The sequence below is a fragment of the Mesoplodon densirostris genome, chromosome 15 (genome assembly GCF_025265405.1).
Source record: "Mesoplodon densirostris isolate mMesDen1 chromosome 15, mMesDen1 primary haplotype, whole genome shotgun sequence".
Classification (NCBI taxonomy): Eukaryota; Metazoa; Chordata; class Mammalia; order Artiodactyla; family Ziphiidae; genus Mesoplodon; species Mesoplodon densirostris.
Genome location: NC_082675.1, coordinates 15,828,110 through 15,848,317, shown reverse-complemented (window position 1 = coordinate 15,848,317; position 20,208 = coordinate 15,828,110). Strand labels below are relative to the sequence as shown.

Here is a 20,208-nt window from a genome sequence, read left to right as displayed (position 1 = left end):
TTTTTGCTGTACGTGGGCCTCTCACTGTTGTGGCCTCTCCCGTTGCGGAACACAGGCTCCGAACGCGCATGCTCAGCGACCATGGTGCAGGCTCAGTGGCCATGGCTCATGGGCTCAGCCGCTCTGCGGCATGTGGGATCTTCCCGGACCGGGGCATGAACCCGTGTCCCCTGCATCGGCAGGTGGACTCTGAACCACTGCGCCACCAGGGAAGCCCCTCCATTTGTCTTTAAAGCGTAATAGTTTCATTAGAACAAGTGTCAGAGCGATTATTCTGGGCTTATTTTCCCAAGTACCTGATGGACCCTTCCAATGTATAGATTCACATCTTATTTTATTTGTTTTCTCAATTTAGGTTTAAATATTAGTTCCGTTCCATTGCGTTTCCCCCCTCCCCTTCCCCCAATTATATGTATGTTGTTTCTTCTTCGCTTGTCTTTCATATTAACCATTTTCTTTGTGATCTTTTTTTTTTTTTTTTTTTGCGGTACGTGGACCTCTCACCATTGTGGCCTCTCCCGTTGCGGAGCACAGGCTCCGGACGCGCAGGCTCAGCGGCCATGGCTCACGGGCCCAGCCGCTCCACAGCATGTGGGATCCTCCCGGACTGGGGCACGTACCCGTGTCCCCTGCATCGGCAGGCAGACTCTCAACCACTGCTCCATCAGAGAAACCCCTCTTTTATTTCTTTCTTCATCATATTTTATTCTCTTCATTGTTTTCCTACCTATCTTTAATGCCACTTACTAGATTTTCATTTGAACTTATTCTCCTTTGGGCGCCTAGTAATTTAGTTTTCATTTCTGAGATGATTTTCTTTTCCTTTTTCTTTCTGAGTTTGATCAACTCCCTCTTCATTTTTTCCTACTTTTTGTCCATTTCTGTTTTTAACTTTTAAATTTCTTATTCAGAGTGTTTGTTCATATCCCTAAATCTTGTTTGAGTATATTTAATTCAGATTGGAGTGTTGTCTTATAGTTTTCTTCTGCATCATGGGTGTTTGTCTGGGATAATTTTCAAAAGCTGACTGATGTGTGACTCTTCTTTTTTGTAGTAACTTTATATAGACTTATTCACTTTTTTCCTATTTATTCTGTGGCTCTTAAATATTTTAAAGGTTCCTAATTCAATGGCATTTTCTTCTGTCAGTATAGAAAAGTCCAGGTTTTTTTTTTTTTTTTAGTGGATTTGTGTATGTATTTGTGTTTGTGGTAGGGGAGAGGTTATTTGTCCTCTGGGTTTTTTGTTTGTTTTTTTGTTTGCAGGTAAATAAATTTCCCCTTTCTACTTCCTTTCCTTTTTGTCACCTAATTGCCAAATGGATCCTGTCTCTTTTTTGCCTTTTTCTTCCCCAGAGACCATGCATTTCTAACACTACACCTTAAATCATTCCCCTTTCCTATAAATAGGGCTCTGATCTACAGGAAAACTTTTTCAGTATTTTCACACTTAGGGTGGACTTTCTCTTTCTGGAGGTGGTTTTACAGCAATTTTAGGCCTGCCACTAGCTCCCCTGTTCTCTCTGACATGCAGTTTTTCTAAGAATGCCCTTGGCTTGGCACAGAGGGTTGCAGTAAGAAGATGAGAGATCACTACTGAGATTTGGCATGTCTTCTTTTTTTTACTTACAGGTAATTTGGAAGTTTGGGCATTCTCTGTCTTCTACTTTTGTTGAGGGCATGGTTAGGTTATTGTGTGGTTTTACTTGTTCTTTTTTAAAAATTCCATATTTTAAAAAAATTTCCCCTTAGTTTTTAAATTTTTTAATTTATTTATTTATTTATTTATTCTGGCCACACTGTGTGGCATGGGGATTGAACCCACGCCCCCTGCATTGGAAGCGTAGAGTCTTAACCACTGGACTGCCAGGGAAGTCCCCTGTATTTTTTTTTTTTTAATTTTTTTAAAATTTATTTATTTATGGCTGTGTTGGCTCTTCGTTTCTGCGTGAGGGCTTTCTCCAGTTGCAGAAAGTGGGGGCCACTCCTCATCGCAGTGTGCGGGCTTCTCACTATCGCGGCCTCTCCTGTTGCAGAGCACAGGCTCCAGACGTGCAGGCTCAGTAATTGTGGCTCACAGGGCTAGTTGCTCTGCGGCATGTGGGATCTTCCCAGACCAGGGCTCGAACCCGTGTCCCCTGCATCGGTAGGCAGACTCTCAACCACTGCGCCACCAGGGAAGCCCCCCTGTATTGTTTTTGAAGGATATGTGGGAAGATGTGAATTTAGGCAGTCATCATTGTCCTTGGCTACCCTGAAGTCCAGGCACTGTTATAGACACTTTATAAATATTAACTCACTTTATCCTCTCAACACCCTATGACACAGTGCTGTTGCTATTCCCATTTTATAGATGAGTTAAAACAGTTTAAATAACTAGCCTGGGGTCACACAGAGCTGGAATCTGAACCAAAGTAGTCTGGTTCCAGAGTCCGTGCTCCTACCCATAAAGCTTTGCCACCACATGCCAGCGATTCTCAGCTTTTTTACTTCTGGGGTCTCCTCTTTTTTTTTTTTTAAACCATAAACCCAATATTCTAAAGGGAATTGTTTCCTAACCTGTATGTCATCATATAATAATTAGTTTTCCCTTTTTTTTGTAGAAGAAAACATATATGCCACTCAGCTTCAGACTACCACACCAAGTAACATAATTGTTTTGTAGCCAAAAGCAAGAGAGATTTGACATTTTAACTAGCTTATACAGGTAGACAAATTGAAGATTAACATAAGATTTTCACTATACTTTTTGAAAAGTTAAAAGTAACTGGAAGCCTTCTGTTATTGCTCTTTGATTCCCTAGGACTGTGGGGACTCAGGTGGGAACCATAGATTAAAGAAGCTGTGGACAAGATTTAAAAAAAAAAAAAAGGATAGTTTAGTAATCATACTGTATGCAAAAGTATTGGATGCTGGAATGATAGGTATCTTATAAATTGAGGTTGAGTTTTCCCTGGGCAAAATTCTGCCTCGCTCTTCTGACAAGCTCTCAGAGGGAGTAAAAAGCAAACTAATATTTTTTTCCTTTTGATCTGAACCCTGTGATTTTTCTCTAGGATAATCAGAATGATGTTTAGATTTTCCCCAAAATGCTAGTAAAATGCTATAGGAAAAATTAAAAAGAAAATACATTTCAGTTAATGTAAACAACAGGAATGTTGATAGACTATGTCTAGATTCTTGCCTTTTCTGATTACTTCTTGTCAGAACAATCTTATAGTTATTGTCATGATTGTCAGTAATATCTAACCATTAGTGCTTAATATGTACCAGACACTCAGATGATTAAGCATCTCATATTTAACATGTACCAGGGCTTCCTTCCCTGGTGGCGCAGTAGTTAAGAATCTGCCTGCCAATGCAGGAGACATAGGTTTGAGCCCTGGTCCAGGAAGATCCCACATGCCACGGAGCAACTAACCCCGTGCGCCACAACTACTGAGCCTGCACGCCTAGAGCCCGTGCTCCGCAACAAGAGAAGCCACTGCAATGAGAAGCCCGCACACCACGATGAAGAGTAGGCCCCACTTGCCGCAGCTAGGGAAAGCCCGCACGTAGCAACAAGACCCAATGCAGCCAAAAATAAATAAAAAATAAAAAATAAATAAACTAAAAAAAAAAAAGATTTAACACGTACCAAATCTGACACTTGATTTTTCCTCTCCCCACCCTTTTTCCACATCTCGTACACGGTACCGCCAACCTTCCACTTGCCCAGACATGATGCCTAGGAGTAGTTCTTACTCCTTTCTTTCTTTCCCATCTCATATGTAATAAGTTAGGAAATCCTGTTGGCTACCCTTAAAATATTCCCAGTTGTACCGTTTATCACTACTCCTTCCGCCACCTTGGTCCTTGGTATCGTCATCTCTTGCCTGGATTGTCACAATAGCTTATTTAACTGATCTATGTGCTTCTACCCTTGCACGATAGCTTGAAGAGGATTTAAAAATATGTCAGATCACGTGGCTCCTCTGCCTAAAACCCTCTAGTCCTTTCACATTTCACAAAAAATAAAAGCTGAAGTTTTTACAGTGTCCTCCGAGGCCCTGCATCATCAGGCTTTTCATTACCTCTCTGGCCTCATCTACCACTCTCTCCCTTGCGTGTTTTGCTCCAAGCATACTGGCCTCTTGAGTGCTTGAGCATGTCAAGTACGGTCTGCCCCCGTGCCCTTGATCTTGTTCCTCCCTCTGCCTGATATGTTCCTTTCCTATATGGCGGCATGTTGCTGCCCTCATTTCTTCCGGGTCTGATCAAATGTTACCTTATTGCTAAGGCCCTCCCCACCACCCTATATAAATAGCATCCACCTCAGCCCCAATCCCACTGACCATGCCCCCAGCCACATCTACTGTGCTAGCAGGATCCCAGGCTCCTACCATGGGGAAGACAAGGAGGAGGCAGTGACCAAAGAGAGGAAGGGAAAGGGGTTGGGTTGGTGTTTTTATTTGCTACTCTACTAATAAGCATTTTAGCTGTGACGGTGTGGGAAGTAGTGCTGACAGAGTCCTTTGTTTTTCATTGGTCTATTTCTCTCTCTCTCAAGATGGTTTCACCCAAATATCACTGGCGTGGAGGCAGAAAACCTACTGTTGACAAGAGGAGTTGATGGCAGTTTTTTGGCAAGGCCCAGTAAAAGTAACCCTGGAGACTTTACACTTTCTGTTAGGTAAGTTGGAAGAAAAAGAGAGAATCCTGAAAGTGTTTTCCAGGGGGGAAATGTTAGGACCACATTTGGACAACTTGCGACCCTCATTTAGAGTCTGAAGGTCTGAAGGTCTGCCTGCTGCCCTGTGGGTGAGGCCTTGCCACTGCCCTGGCCCACAGATCAGGTATGATTCAGGCCTGCTGTGGGGTTCAGGACGTGGCCTCCTGAGAGTGAGAGGCTTGGGGAGTCAGCAGAAGGGGCCTGAAGGTGGGCTTTTCTCTCTTGAGAGACCACTGAGGATGAGCTGGAGCATAACAAGTTCTTAAAGCCTGGGTCGATCCTGGTTCAATCCAAAACAAGGCTCAATCCTTGTTCCCTGCATTTTTCCTTTCCCATCTGTTGATTACTGAATGGGAAAAATACTTTCTAAGAGTTTCTTCAAGCAGCCTCACAGACGTAGAAAACAAGCTTATGGTTACCAAAGGGGAAAGTGGGGTGGGGGAATAAATTAGGAGTTTGGGATGAACAGATACACACTACTATATATAAAATAGATAAACAACAAAGGCTTACTGTATAGCACAGGGAAATATACTCAATATCCTGTAATAGAAATATTAGGAAAGAGGGAAAAGAATCTGAAAAAGTATATAACTGAATCACTTTGCTGTACACCTGAAACTAACACAACATTGTAAATCAATTATACTTTAATTTAAAAAGAAAAAAGAAAGAAAGAAGAAGAGTTTCTTCAGATCACTTTTCTTTTTCAAGAAATAAAACATCACTGAGGAAGTTGTGGTCCCATTTGTTCCCCTGCCCAGTCCCATTCCCCTCCCTCTTTCCTCAGAGGAAACCACCATCAAGAGGTTGGTATATCTCCTTCCTGAACATGTTTTTATACTTGTACTGCATTTGTACTATGTGTGAATGATATGAGGTTGGTTTGTGTGTTTTTAGAATTCATATCCATGGCTTTATAATGTATGTATTCTGAGACTACCTTTAAATTTTTTTTGAGTTCTGTGCTGATACATATAGATCTAATTATTAACTTTAATGGCTATATAATATTCGAAGGTGTGCATATACCACAGTTTATCCCATCCCCTATTGTTGGACACTGAGTTGTTTTTAGTTTGTTTAAAATTGTTTTGAACAGTATTGGCAACATCTGTTACATGTCTATTTGAACACATGTGGGAGAGTTTTTCTAGAAATTGACTTTCTCTTATATACTCATTCTCCTTGCTTCTAGCTCATTCCAGGAGCCAGAACTGAACTGCTCTATGAATTTCCTTTTATTATTATTATTTTTAAATAAAGAAGTAAGGAAAACATGTTCTGAGGACCCCTTCGGGATTTGGGAAGTCCCTTTTTGGTATCGATTAGTTTCTCAAGGAGCTCACATTGTTGGCTTTTACTTCCCTTTTGCTACAAGGAGAGGGCAGAAGCCTTCATGAATTTTCCCAGGCTTATCCTAGCACAGACTTCTAACCTACAGTTGAGTGACATTTGACCTGTAAGAGTTTGGATGGAGATTATATAATAATAACAATGATGTTGAGGAGGAGGATGATAGCAGACGTTATTGAGGGCTTGACATATTCCAGGCCATCTTGCTAAGCACTCGCCACATAACATTTTATTTAATCTCTCCAACAACCTATGAATAAATACCATTATTATCTTCATCTTAGGGGTGAGTAAGCTGAAGCACAGAGGTTAATTTACAAAGCTGGTTTCATAGCTAGTAAGTGGCAGAGCCGGGACTATAGAACTGTTGAGGTGTTTTTTTTTTTTTCTTTTTCCTCAACTTTTTATCTTGAGACATTTCAGACCTATAGGAAAGTCAAAAGATGAGTACAGTGAATACCCACATTCCCTTTACCTGTTAACATTTTGCCATGTTTGCTCTTTTGCTCTGAGTGTGTGTGTGTATGTGTATACTCTCCCCTCCCCCAACCTTTTGAACATAAGTTGCAGATGTCAGGATGCTTATTTTTACCTCTGAGTACTTCAGTGTGCATGTCCTACGAACAAGGACATCCTGTATAACTACAATATCATTATTATATATGAGCTATTTTAAGTGATTCCATAATGTTATCTAACACACAGTCCATATTCAAATTTCTCTCGTCATTTCAATAGTGGATTTTGAAGCCATCCCTTTATTTCACATCAGGAAGCACATAATATCTGTTTGCCCCATCTTCTGGAGTGTCATTGCTTCTAGGCCCTTATAGTAGACAGAGCTGGGAAATAAATACTTATATATTTAAAACCAAAATTTAAATATATCAGTATCAATAAATATATAAATATATATCAGACAAGTCTGATAGCTCTAGTTCAGCCCAGTTTCCTTACCTTTTCCCATTCCGTATTTGTGTTTCCCTTCTGTAGAGAGAACCGTGTTTCACAGCAGCATCAATGTATGACCTCATTTGCCCAAGCTTCTAATACAAAGATAGTTTCAGAATTACTATACCATTATCATTTCTAATTACAAACCCCTTAAGTAAAGTTCATGATTTCTCTGGAGTGTTTCTGTTCACAGCATATATCCCACTACGGGTGTATAATCTGTACTGTGTTCAAAAGCTACGGGAATTAATTTTCTGTGTAGTTACAAACTTACTGCAAAGTTAGAGTCATTTCTTTCTTTCTGTATTCAGTTTTTTGGTTTTGTACTCATTTTTTTGATCCTTGTTGATTTTATTTTTTGAATATGTGAAACACAAGATTTAAAAGTCAAACTGTATAAAAAGGTATATTCTGACAAATTTTATTCTTATCCCTACCCCATGTACCTTATTTCCATCCCTGTAGGTAACCAGTTTTATTAATTTATGGTTTATCTTTCTGTGTTTCTTTTCACACATGAAGTGGAATACTAAATTATTTCTTTGTAGTTTACTTTTTTCACTTACAGAAATCTTTTAGTGATCTTTCTCATTTTTTAAATTAACTGCATAGCATGTAACTTTATACAATTTCCTAAAAATGGGAATTTAGTTATTTCCAATATATTACAATGATAAATAATACTGCATCTAATATGATAACATTTTGCATATGTTTTGTGCTTTTGGAAATGTATCTTCAGAGGTGAATTCCCAGGAGTGAGATGACTGGGACAGAGAGTCAATATATATTAGTATAGGTTTTCCAAATTCCCCTCCACAGTGATTGTACCATTTTGCATTCTCACCAACAGTGTCTGAGGGTCCCTGTTTTTCCACAGCTTCCAGTTGAGTGTTGTCAAGCTTTTCACTTTCGTCAACCTGATAGGTGAGAAATGGTATCTCAGTGAATTTTAATTTCTCTTATGATTGAAGCTGAACATATTTTAATAAGGTTAAAGGTCATCTGTATATCTTTTTGGTGAACTGTCTTAGAACCAGTGCTTTTAACAACTCTTAAACTGCCAAGTTTCACTTTATATATGTTTTCTTATGTATATGATGTATATTATAGACACTGAGATGCATGTGTGTGTGTGTGTGTGTGCATGCATAAATGACAAGTTTATTGTTCTAGTTTTCTACAGGTGATCTAATCTTTTTGTTATGTGTCCATGCTGAAAATTTGATGATTAGGTTGCCTTAGTTAGTCAAGGAAGATCCCCTTTTTTTAATTTTGAGGGAAAAAATTACAGAAAAATACAAAAAATTATGTCCAAGTACCCATATTGTATTTATTGCCAGTCATTTTTTTCTTCAAAATAAAATATTAAAAAAAAGCAAAATTTCCCTTTTTTCACCACCCTTCCTGCTGTTCTTCTCTTTGCCACAGAGACAGCTACTTTCTGAGTTTGGTGTATTTCTTTCTAGTTCATTAAAAAAAAAGTACAGGGCTTCCCTGGTGGCGCAGTGGTTGGAAGTCCGCCTGCCAATGCAGGGGACATGGGTTGCAGCCCTGGTCCGGGAGGATCCCGCATGCCGCGGGGCAACTAGGCCCGTGAGCCACAACTACTGACCCATGCACCGCAACTGCTGAAGCCCACGTGCCTGGAGCCGCTGCTGTGCGGTGGGAGAGGCCACCGCGGTGGGGGGCCTGCGCACCTCAGTGAAGAGTGGCCCCCGCTCGCCGCATCTGGAGAGGGCCCGCCCACAGCAATGAAGACCCAACGCAGACAAAGATAAATAAATAAAATAAATAAATTTATTTTAAAAAAGGACATATAATAAGTAACATAACATAAAAGTAATATAATGATAAAATATATATGTATGTCTGTGGTCTGTATCATGAATAATGTATAATATTACTTGTGTGCATTCTGAAATTTTCATAAATGGTACATGCTGAGCATATCATTCTGCATTGTGCTTCTTTCACGCAATATCATGTTGTTTTTTGGCTGTGCTCTTTGGGTTGCAGGATCTTAGTTCCTCAACCAGGGATTGAACTTGGGCCCCTGCAGTGAAAGTGCTGAGTCCTAACCACTGGACTGCCAGGGAATTCCCAGTATCATGTTTTTGAGATCCATCTATGTTGCTTTATAGTCCATACCTGAAATATCTGTTTTTGTGATATGTTAAGTCAAGGTTAGAGATAGAAAGCTGAGGTGTTAAAATAGAATCAGGTGTAGCTGGAGGAGAGAGACCCAAAGTGCCTTTTTTACCCACTGGAAAAGATTGTAACCAAAAATTAGAAGTAGATATTGTTATTAACATTGTAGGACAATTTTTCTTACTTCGTTTCCATTTTCCTTTATCTTTAGTAGAAGTGTGTTTATATTTAACAGAGGCTTCATCAATAACACTATAGGGTCAGACTGAAAAATAAATATAGGTCAGTGATTACCATTTTGGGGTTGCCAGACCCCTTGGGTCCACAAAGATGATTACGGGTGTCCTTGAGATGTACTTAGTAGTACAGAAAACCAAATGGAAATCATCAAGCTGCCTAGGCTAACTAAACTACCAAGTTTTAGAAACTTTTGGCCAGTGTTGTCAATGCATTGGGTTGACATACTAGCTATCTCACTTTGGAAACTCTGTTAATTATATGTCTTGGGCCTCCCTGGTGGCGCAGTGGTTAAGAGTCCGCCTGCCGATGCAGGGGATACGGGTTCGTGCCCCGGTCTGGGAGGATCCCATATGCCGCGGAGCGGCTGGGCCCGTGAGCCATGGCCGCTGGGCCTGCGCGTCCGGAGCCTGTGCTCCGCAACGGGAGAGGCCACAACAGTGAGAGGCCCGCATACCGCAAAAAGAAAAAAAAAAAAAAATTATATGTCTTTAAAATGATTTTTAAAGATACAATTATGTGTAGTATCTTAAGTGTATAGTGAGATGAGTTTTGACAAATGTGTTTATCAATGCAATGAGAACTCTAATCAAAATCTTAAGTATTTCTATCACCCTAGAAAGTTTCTTGGTGCCGGTTTCTATTCTCCCTCCCCCTAAGAGGCAACCACTCTTCTCTTTTTTATCCCCATTGACGAGCCTATTCTACAATGTCATATAAACGAAGTCATACAGTATATATTCTTTTGTGTCTGGCTTCTTAACGTAATGTTTTTGAGATTCACCTAAGTTGATTGTATATATCAGTGGTCCTCTCTCTTTTATTTAAATTGCTGTGTGATATTTCATTGTATGAGTATTTGTGTATCCATTTTGGCCATAAATATTCGACCTTTCAATTTTTTTCTACTACAAAAAGGCTGCAATGAATATTCTTATACAAGTCTTTTGGTAGCCATGCAGTTTCATTCCTTTGGGGCAAAATACTAGGAGTGGGTTTACTGGATTATAAGGTAAATGTACGTTTAATTTTAGTGATATTTGTCTTGATTAATTGATGAGAAAAATGATTGCCACTTAGTTATATGCAGAGCCCTTTGTGTTGAAATGGTTGACTGTGTGGTTATTTCACTCACTGCATTTGTTTAGGAAAAGTGTAAACTTGCACATTCCTTGGGTTTGTTTCAATGTTTAGGCGAAATCTGATGATGAACATGAGATCCATTTTTACTAGTAGCTCTTTATTTGTCTTTTACCCCCTCTTTTCTAATGGACTATTTTAGAAGAAATGGAGCTGTCACCCACATCAAGATTCAGAACACTGGTGATTACTATGACTTGTATGGAGGGGAGAAGTTTGCCACTTTGGCTGAGTTGGTCCAGTATTACATGGAACATCATGGGCAATTAAAAGAGAAGAATGGAGATGTTATTGAGCTCAAATATCCTCTGAACTGTGCAGATCCTACCTCTGAAAGGTCAGTTACATTTTGGTTACTGCAGAGTCTGCATCTCTCCCATGCCATAGGTGTGAAGTGAATGCATTATGGGGGTTTGACTTCTGTTTCTCAAACTGTAATCTTAAAAGTGTTACTAAAGTAAGGGCTTCCCTGGTGGAGCAGTGGTTGAGGGTCCGCCTGCTGATGCAGGGGACACGGGTTTGTGCCCCGGTCCGGGAAGATCCCACATGCCGCGGAGCAGCTGGGCCCGTGAGCCATGGCCGCTGAGCCTGCACGTCCAGAGCCTGTGCTCCGCAACGGGTGAGGCCACAACAGTGAGAGGCCCGCATAAGTGTTACTAAAGTAAGAGTAATAGGATCAGATTATTCTCAGAGTGGCCTTTTCTTGCAAAAGCTTCAGTCAGTGTTACTTACACTCGTTCTACAGAAGTCTCAGACTATTCCTGTATATACTTGATACATGCAATAATTTTAAGATTATTGACCTTGAGCGTTATTGAACTTTGAGCATTAGGAGAGGAAAACAAATGATAATGGGAACACCAAAATAGCAGTTCCCTGTAGTAGCTTCTGACCAGCTATTCAGCAGTGCCACCAACAGATGTCAGTTTAAGCTCAGAAGTGGGAAAGCAGAGAACTCGGTCAGATTTTTCATCAGTTCTTTTATGTTATATCCACGAATGTGTGAGAATGACCCTAATTAGAGGGAATCGTATTATTTCAGAGATCTTTCCCCAGTGTTGGAACTAAGCTGATGAAAGCTGGGGCTTGACTTAACTTGCGTTGATTTTATTGGTTTTCTGCATTCCCAGTCTCTTCTCTCTGACTCAGTACCAAATCAGGGTCTCTTAATTCGGTTTGAATATTTTCTGTCTTCAAGTAGGTTTCTTCTACTTACACCTTCATGTCACTGGTATTTTATGCTGATAATTTGTTTTCCAGCCAAATTATTAAGCAAAAGGCTGTCAGCCAACTCTGTGCAGTTTATTTAATTTTACTCTGTTCAGTTGAGGGTAGATGAAAACTACCTCGAAGTATATTCCTTTAGTGTTGAGCCATTAGCACTGTGTGCTGTGATCATGCTTGTTTCCTCACCAAGATCCTGAGGGAAAAAGCCACCTTATTTTTTTTTTTTTCTTTTTTTTTTTTTTTTGCAGTATGCGGGCCTCTCCCTGTTGTGGCCTCTCCCGTTGCGGAGCACAGGCTCCGGATGCGCAGGCCCAGCGGCCATGGCTCACGGGCCCAGCCGCTCCGCGGCATATGGGATCCTCCCAGATCGGGGCACGAACCCGTATCCCCTGCATCGGCAGGCGGACTCTCAACCACTGCGCCACCAGGGAGGCCCCAAAGCCACCTTATTAATATGACTATGTTAAGATGTTTTCTATAGTAACTTAGAGTAGCAGTGTTTCAAAGTCTGACCTCAGGCGGCCTACATTAGGACTCTGGTGTGCTGGTTAAAAATGCAGATTGCTGGGCCCCATTCAGACTTAGCGTATTGGTATCTCTCATTGTGAGGCATGGGAATTCACATTTTTAGCAAAATCCCTTGCCTCTACTCCAAGTCTTACGTGCATTAATAGTCCAAAGATGATGACAGCAAACTTGGAGGCTATTGAAGTATAGATTGGAAATCTGGAAAAGCTTGGAATGCTTGAACTAATTTATAATGAAGATCCTTTTTAATGTAGTGTTTGCATGCCAAAGCAAGGGCAAACATTCAAATGATTCTCTGTCGCTACCATAACTCTCTGTTATAACTTCTTTAAATGACTGTAATTAAATAGTTGGTCCTTTTGGCGTTTGGCAGTGGAGAAATGACAAACTGCCTTTTTAAAAGATGGGGGATTTAAAAGAAAATAGGAAAGATTGAGGATATTTGCCTCCAAATGATTGTGGGCTCATTTAAGGAGTTTAATGTTCATTCTTTTTTTTTTTTGGCCGCACCACGTGATTTGTGGGATTTTAGTTCCCTGACCAGGGACTGATCCCGGGCCATGCCAGTGAAAGCCCGGAATCCTAACCACTAGGCCACCAGGGAGCTCCCCTAATGATCACTCTTAATATCTTTGTCATTTTTCCTGCCTGCTTTGGGATGCAAATTCTGTCTTATGTGGAATGGATCAATCTCTTGGAGGAACGTGCCTGTTTTTAATTGTGTTGAGTAGAGGTGACTATGTATGGTAGTTTTGTGAAAGAATGTTGTGAACGCATGGCAGAACTCAATTGATTTTTCATTAAAAAAAATTTAGGTGGTTTCATGGACATCTGTCTGGGAAAGAAGCAGAGAAATTATTAACTGAGAAAGGAAAACATGGTAGCTTTCTTGTGCGGGAGAGCCAGAGCCACCCTGGAGATTTTGTTCTCTCTGTCCGAACCGGAGATGACAAAGGGGAGAGCAATGACGGCAAGTCTAAAGTGACCCACGTTATGATCCGCTGTCAGGTAAAACCCGGATTGAACTGTGGGTCTGGTGAAACATCATCTTTCGGTGGTTTTTCTGCTGGGAGAAGACCGACACCATTACTTCCAAAGTCATTTAGTTAAGGGCTTCTACACTTTTAGTACCTTGTTAATTATAACTGTTTCATCATTTCCGAACTTTATTAAATTACTTATTTCCTCTCTATCTCTGGCAGATTAAGTCATGCCTCAGTACGTCACCTTCTTCCCTGCAGTCTTTTTTTTTTCCTTTGGCTGCATCACGCAGCTTATAGGATCTTAGTTCCCCGACCAGGGATTGAACCCGAACCCTCGGCAGTGAAAGCACAGAGTCCTAACCACTGGACCGCCAGGGAATTCCCAGCCCTGCAGTATCTCAATCTGTGCTTGGTTACAGCTGGAGTCTGCCTCTGTCTCAATTTCTAAAGTGATGGCCTCAGCTTCTCCCTTGGGTCAGCACAGTCTAGCCTGTGACTACATGTACTTTCATATTATAGAATTCTGGTTAAGGCTGGGAGAACTGAACTCACCATTTCTTGTTTTTAATGCGATGGCTAGACCAAGGAGGTTGGTTCTTGGTCAACTACATCAAACTTTGTTTTGACATAGTTTCCTAAATAGCAACTGTCTATTCACTTATTGCTTTGGTTTTTCAATAAGATTAAAAAAAAACCCCAAAAAACCCAGCTTTATTGAGATATAATTCACACACCATACTATTCACCCTTTTAAAGTGGACAATTTGGTGGTTTTTAGTATATTCACAAATTATGCAGCCAACAACGTTAATTCCAGAACCTTTTCATCACCCCAAAAAGAAACCCTGGGTTCATTACCAGTCCCGCCCCATTTTCCCCCTCCCCCCAGCTCTTGGCAACCACTAACCTCTTTGTTTCAATGGATTTGCCTATTTTGTATATTTTATATAGATGGAATCATGTAATATGTGGCCTTTTGTGACTGACTTCTTTTACTAAGCATGTTTTTCAAGGTTTATCCATGTTATAGCAACGTCAATCAATGGCCAAAAACTCTTTACTGGCAAACATTTTGTTGTATGGATATATACCACATTTGGTTTGCCCATTAATTATTATGAATAATGCTGCTATGAACATTTATGTACATTTATGTATTTATCATTTTGTGATATTCTCTGTTTGATGAGACATCATGTTCATATTTTCTTTTAATTTATAGTTTCCTTTAGTTCTTTGAATATATTTATACTAGCTGGTTTAAAGTCTTTGTCTGGGCTTTCTCAAGGACAGTTTCTGTTGAATGCTTCCCACCCTCCTCCCCACCCCCAAGTATGGACCATATTTTCTTGTTTCTTTGCATGTCTCATAAGTTTTTGTTGGAAACTAGGCATTTTAAATAATATAATATAAATCCTTTGCCCTCCTTTCTGAGGCAGTATTATTTGTTGTTGCTACTTTTTATTGTTCTTGTAGTTGTTGTTGCTGTTTGTGTGTTCAGTGACTTTCCTGTCTTTGTCTTGTGTGGCCACTGAAGTCTTTGCTTGGGTAGCTTAGTGATCAGTTAATGATTGAACAGAGATTTCCTTAAGTGCCTTGAAACATTAAATCTCCCAGCCTTTGCCAGGGAGGCTCTGTGTGTGTGTGTGTGTGTGTGTGTGTGTTGGGGCACGACTGCCTTCAGTGCTCTGGCACCTTAAAACTCTGCCTTAGCCTTCACTTCCTGCTTGCACAGAACCTCAGGATCAGCTAGAGGTAAAGATTAGGGCCTTTTTGGATCTTTCCTGGACTTCACACAGCCATGCACATGCACATGCACATGTCCTTCTAGATTCTCAAGGATATGTTGGAGGTTTTCAGAGCCCCCTGTGGACGATGTCTGGATTTTCCTTTTAAGTTTTTGATCAATCTCTTATTTGCCCTGACTGGTATTGCTGCCTTAGGCCACTGTGATATTAAACAATTGCTGCTAATTGTTTTTGGGAGATCCCCTGAAGGCAGGCTGAGTAAGCTGTAAGTCAATCAAATAAAGACAAGCTCTGAAAATAAGGCTTTCCCGGGGAGCTGCTAAACAGACCAGACAGTGATAATTGTCTAGGGATAGGTCTGGAAAAAGCTCCACATCCATCTGTCTACTCCAGTTATGCTAAGCTGCTTTGTTTTCACAGCTACTGTGGTTACGAGACTATTGGTTTTCAAGGCTACCAAGAAGCTGGGGAGAGGTAGGTGGGAATAGGGCAAGTTAAAAGGCCACAATTTGTTGTTCTCATCAAGGTTCAATCTTTTTCTTGAATAAATGCTCCTTGAACTTTATTGGTTAATTTTCAGAGTTCTGAAAATGTTGATGACAATTTTTGCCAGGGTCCTTGTTACTTTTGTGAAAGAGCAGATTTTCAGAGGTCCTTCCTCTGTCATTCTGAAAGTGCTGCTTCCCCCCTCGCTCGATTTCTTTTTAAATAAAAGGTCATACCCAAATATCTTCATGTATCATTTCTAGGGTTTTGTATTTTCTAAGTTTAACCATTTTCCTGTTGTTTTCCTGAAACAGCCTATTCTGGTGGTCTTGTCAGAAAACATGTCCTGGTCTCTGTTTACAATTTCCCTCTTAAATTTTCATTAGAAGATGAAAGAAAAGGCTTGTGTATTGGGTTTCAGTGCTGCCTCCCCAGCCTTAGAGTTTGTTGTGTTTCAGAGAGAAGCAGTTATTTATCTTCTGTTCAGCAGCCTTGTGTATAGTCACTTAGCCTAGAGTATAAGTAAATAGTAAATACGGTTTTTCTTTTTTTTTTTCCTAGCTATTTAGTGAACCTAGGAGAGAGAAACTTTTTTGTGGCCTCGTTAATGTTGGATACTTATTTAGGGTTTCTCACACCTCACAATGAACTCTTTTACATTGGATCTGCTTCTCCATTTTCATCATCTTTGTTGCTTCCCTTTCTTTGTGCTCTTACAGCTCTTCAGTCTTTCCATTATTGGGGGAGCGTTAGTCTCTGTACTTGAGTTGGGGAAAACAGTAATTTAACATAAAGGTCATGAACATAATTTTTTTTTTTGGTCTTGAAAGGAACTGAAATATGATGTTGGTGGAGGAGAACGGTTTGACTCTTTGACAGATCTTGTGGAGCATTACAAGAAGAATCCTATGGTAGAAACATTGGGCACAGTACTACAACTCAAGCAGGTAAGCATTTTGGAAAGCTAAACTCCCCCTCCTTGTAGAGTTTAAGAAGTCCGAACATAGAATATTCCAAACAGACAGAAGTAGAATAGTATCGTGAACCTCTGTGTACCCATCACCCAGCTTCAATTACGATCAACTGATCAAATCTTATTTCATTTATTACTCCACTCACTACCTTCTTCTTGTAGTATTTGGAAACAAATTGTAGATATTACATCATTTTCATGATTATCTCCATATGTAATTCTAAAAGGCCTTATGGAGTTTTTATAGCAAAGTTTTTATCAAATTTTCATTGTAGATGCACCTTTGGTTACCTTTAGGTGATCATACCTTTACATTTTGGAGTTATTGCTGTTTCAAAGCTCACACTTATTACTTAGTGGCAAATGATACCATCTCTAACATTGTGGTCTATTTATAAAGAAAAATAAGTTTGAATTTATATCAGCAAAGTGTGTGGAGATTGAAGAAAGATATATTTCCTGAAAGAACAGAAAGGAAAGTGAAACTCTATTTGAAAACTTTACTGTGAACTTCCTGTCCTTGCCTCTATGAACACCAACATAGAAGTCTTTTTTTTTTTTTGCATTAACACTTTTTTCTGTAATACTTTCTTCATTTCACACCAACTGCTGAATTTGATTAGCCCCTCAACACAACTCGTATCAATGCTGCTGAAATAGAAAGTCGGGTTCGAGAACTAAGCAAATTAGCTGAGACCACAGATAAAGTCAAACAAGGCTTTTGGGAAGAATTTGAGGTAAGTTATTAAAAAAATTTTTTTTACATGATTTATTAAATCCTGTTCTTAATGGAAGAGAAGTTGGTTTCACGTTTGGGATTGGATCTGAAAGGCTCGGATCTGCGTCCTTTCTTAATTTGGCCATTGATTGACGTGGAACAAGTTGCTGAGGGGGCTTTTTCAAATAGAGCTGCATTATGTTCTGGGAGAAGGGAGTTGGCAGTTAATATTAAATGGATGAGCCAATAGCTCCATTTGGGTCTTTTGGTTTGGACTGCTGGCAAAACCCCAGAAAAAGAAAAGAATCTAATTCTTCGGAAGATTTCCAGCATTGGCTGGGGTCTTTAGAAAGAATCTATAGCTTTACTGCTGTGAAAGACAGTTATCTCATGGTGGCTTTAATCTGGGAGTTGAAATTTATATCTTTGAGAGGTTAAGTGAACTGATTTCTTTCCTGAAACCAACTTGGGTAGGAGAATGTCCCCAGTGGGAGTGGGCTGTGTTCCTGTTGCACTGAAGTTTGTCACCTGCCAACTCATTGTAATCTTATTCTCTCCGTTATCATCCCTGTGACAGAAAACTTCGTCAAAAACAATTTTGTGTGTGTGTGCGCCATATTTACCTTCATAGTTATTCTTAGCATGTAGCACAGTGCCTGGTACACAGCAGAAACTCCATAAATGTTTGTTGAATGAGTATTTACATTTAGCTAATATTTATGTTATTTTATTAATACTACTCTGTTTATGGGAATGATTATTCCATACTTTTTGTAGGACTTTAGAATTCATAAATATTTGTGGAATGAATGAACAAATGAATGGCCACATGAAGCCCTTTTAACCACAGTATGTCAGATCAGCTTGGTGAGATATTATTTCCATTTTACAGACGAGGAGCCTCAGACTCAGGGAGGTTAAGTAAATTGTCCAACTTCTGTACCACAAATATTGATTGAATTGCAGCACTGAGGATGTGTACAGAATAGAACAGTCATGGTCATTGCTGAACATTGCTAACCAGGGACTTGACCTCACATTTATTCTTTTATACCAGCATTGGGTTAGTCACCAAAGACACCATGGTGAACAAGATGGACAGGGTTTCGTCTTTAAGGAGCTTTGAGTTGAGAGAGGGATAAGTACAGAAATTTTAGAAATCTTACATCAAAATTTGAATGAAAAGCTAAAAACTTTTTATTATGCAAAATTTCAAATATATACAGAAGCAGATTGAATTGTATAATTATAGCAATATATACCTGTCACTCAGCATTAACAATTGTTGATATCTGGCCAGTCTTTTTATTTATTTTTTATTTTTTATAAATTAATTTAATTAATTAATTTATTTATTTTTGGCTGCGTTGGGTCTTCGTTGCTGCGCGTAGGCTTCCTCTAGTTGTGGCGAGCAGGGGCTACTCTTTGTTGCGGTGTGCAGGCTTCTCGTTGTGGTGGCTTCTCTTGTTGCGGAGCACGGGCTCTAGAGCACAGGTTCAAAAGTTGTGGTACATGGGCTTAGTTGCTCCGCAGCATGTGGGATCTTCCTGGACCAGGGATCGCACCTGTGTCCCCTGCATTGGCAGGCAGATTCTTAACCGCTGCGCCACCAGGGAAGCCCCTGGCCAGTCTTTTTAAACTATACCCCACTTAACTCCCCCAGCCCTGGCTTATCTTAAAGCAAATCCCAGATGTTATTTCATCTGTAACTATTTCATTAAAAAAAATTATAACCAGAATATCATTATCACTCCTAAAACTATTAACAATAATTTCTTAATATTAACACATATCAGTCACTGTTCACATTTTCTTGATACACACACACACACACACACACACACGTGCAGATTGTTTGAATTGGGAAGTGTTTTTTCCCCACTTGATTATGAAAAAAATTTGAATTTAAAATAGATTTGTATAAAGAACCCCCATGTACCATTATCAGTTTCACCAGTTACCCCAGATATCACATGAAATATCATAAATATTTCAGTATTCATGGAATTCTTAAAAAATTAACTGAAACACTACTACCACACTAAAAAAAGATAATAAAAATTCATCAAATAGCTAGTCATTGTTCCAATTAGGGTAGTTGTCTTTTTTTTTTAATTTGTTTGTTGTTGGATAATTTTTCAAATAAGTTCCCCATGGATCTCTGTTTTTAAACTCTGTTTTTTTTTGTTTTGTTTTGTTTTGTTTTGCCATGAGGCCTGTGGGATCTTAGTTCCCCAATCAGGGATCGAACCTGGGCCCTTGGCAGTGAAAGTGCAGAGTCCTAACCACAAGACCGCCAGGGAACTCCCACTGTTTTTAAAATCTTAAGCCTCTTTATATTCTTACTCTCCTGTCAGCCTCTCTATTCCATCCTTTCCCCCTCCCTTCCTTTCTCTTCCACTCCCTTTTCTTCTCACTCTGTATTAGTCCATTCAGCTGATATAACAAGATACCATAGACTGGGTGGCTATACACAACTGAAATATATTTCTCAGAGTTCTCCGAATTCTGGAGTTCTGGAGGCTGGATCTGAGATCATGGTGCCAGTATGGTCCGGTGAGGGTCCTCTTCCAGATTGGCAACTTCTCATTGTATTCCCTCCTGACAGAAGGAGTGAGGGAGCTCTGTGGGCCTTCTGTATGAGGGCACTAATCCCATTCATGAGGGCTCCACCCTCATGACCTAATCACTTCCCAAAAGCCTTACCTTCTAATACCATCACCTTGGGCATTAGGATTTCAACGTAGGAATTTTGGGGAGACACAAACATTCAGACCATAGGACCCTATTTTTTGTTACTGTTTTTGTTATTGGAGAAAGCAGGTCCTTTGTCCAGAGAGTTACTTACGATCTGGATTTTTCTGAGTGTGTCTCTGTGGTGGATTTTAACACCTTTCTCCCCTGTATTTCTTGTAAGTTGATCTATCTAGACAATTTGTTAGATCCAGTTTTTCTTTGGCAAGACTGCTTATGAGATGGTGTGTCAGGAGGTGCTTA

General features: G+C 39.9%; 1 protein-coding gene across 4 annotated transcripts in view; it reads left to right on the top strand.

Moving 5' to 3' along the window:
* PTPN11 (protein tyrosine phosphatase non-receptor type 11) overlaps positions 1 to 20,208 on the top strand; it is an 81,337-nt gene that overhangs the window by 15,437 nt on the left and 45,692 nt on the right. For all 4 annotated transcript variants that reach the window (XM_060119745.1, XM_060119746.1, XM_060119748.1 and 1 more), the window contains exons 2-6: positions 4,549 to 4,671; positions 10,691 to 10,885; positions 13,119 to 13,311; positions 16,351 to 16,467; positions 17,117 to 17,230. In XM_060119745.1, the coding sequence (XP_059975728.1) occupies positions 4,549 to 4,671; positions 10,691 to 10,885; positions 13,119 to 13,311; positions 16,351 to 16,467; positions 17,117 to 17,230 (742 nt within the window). The remainder of the gene's footprint in view (positions 1 to 4,548; positions 4,672 to 10,690; positions 10,886 to 13,118; positions 13,312 to 16,350; positions 16,468 to 17,116; positions 17,231 to 20,208) is intronic.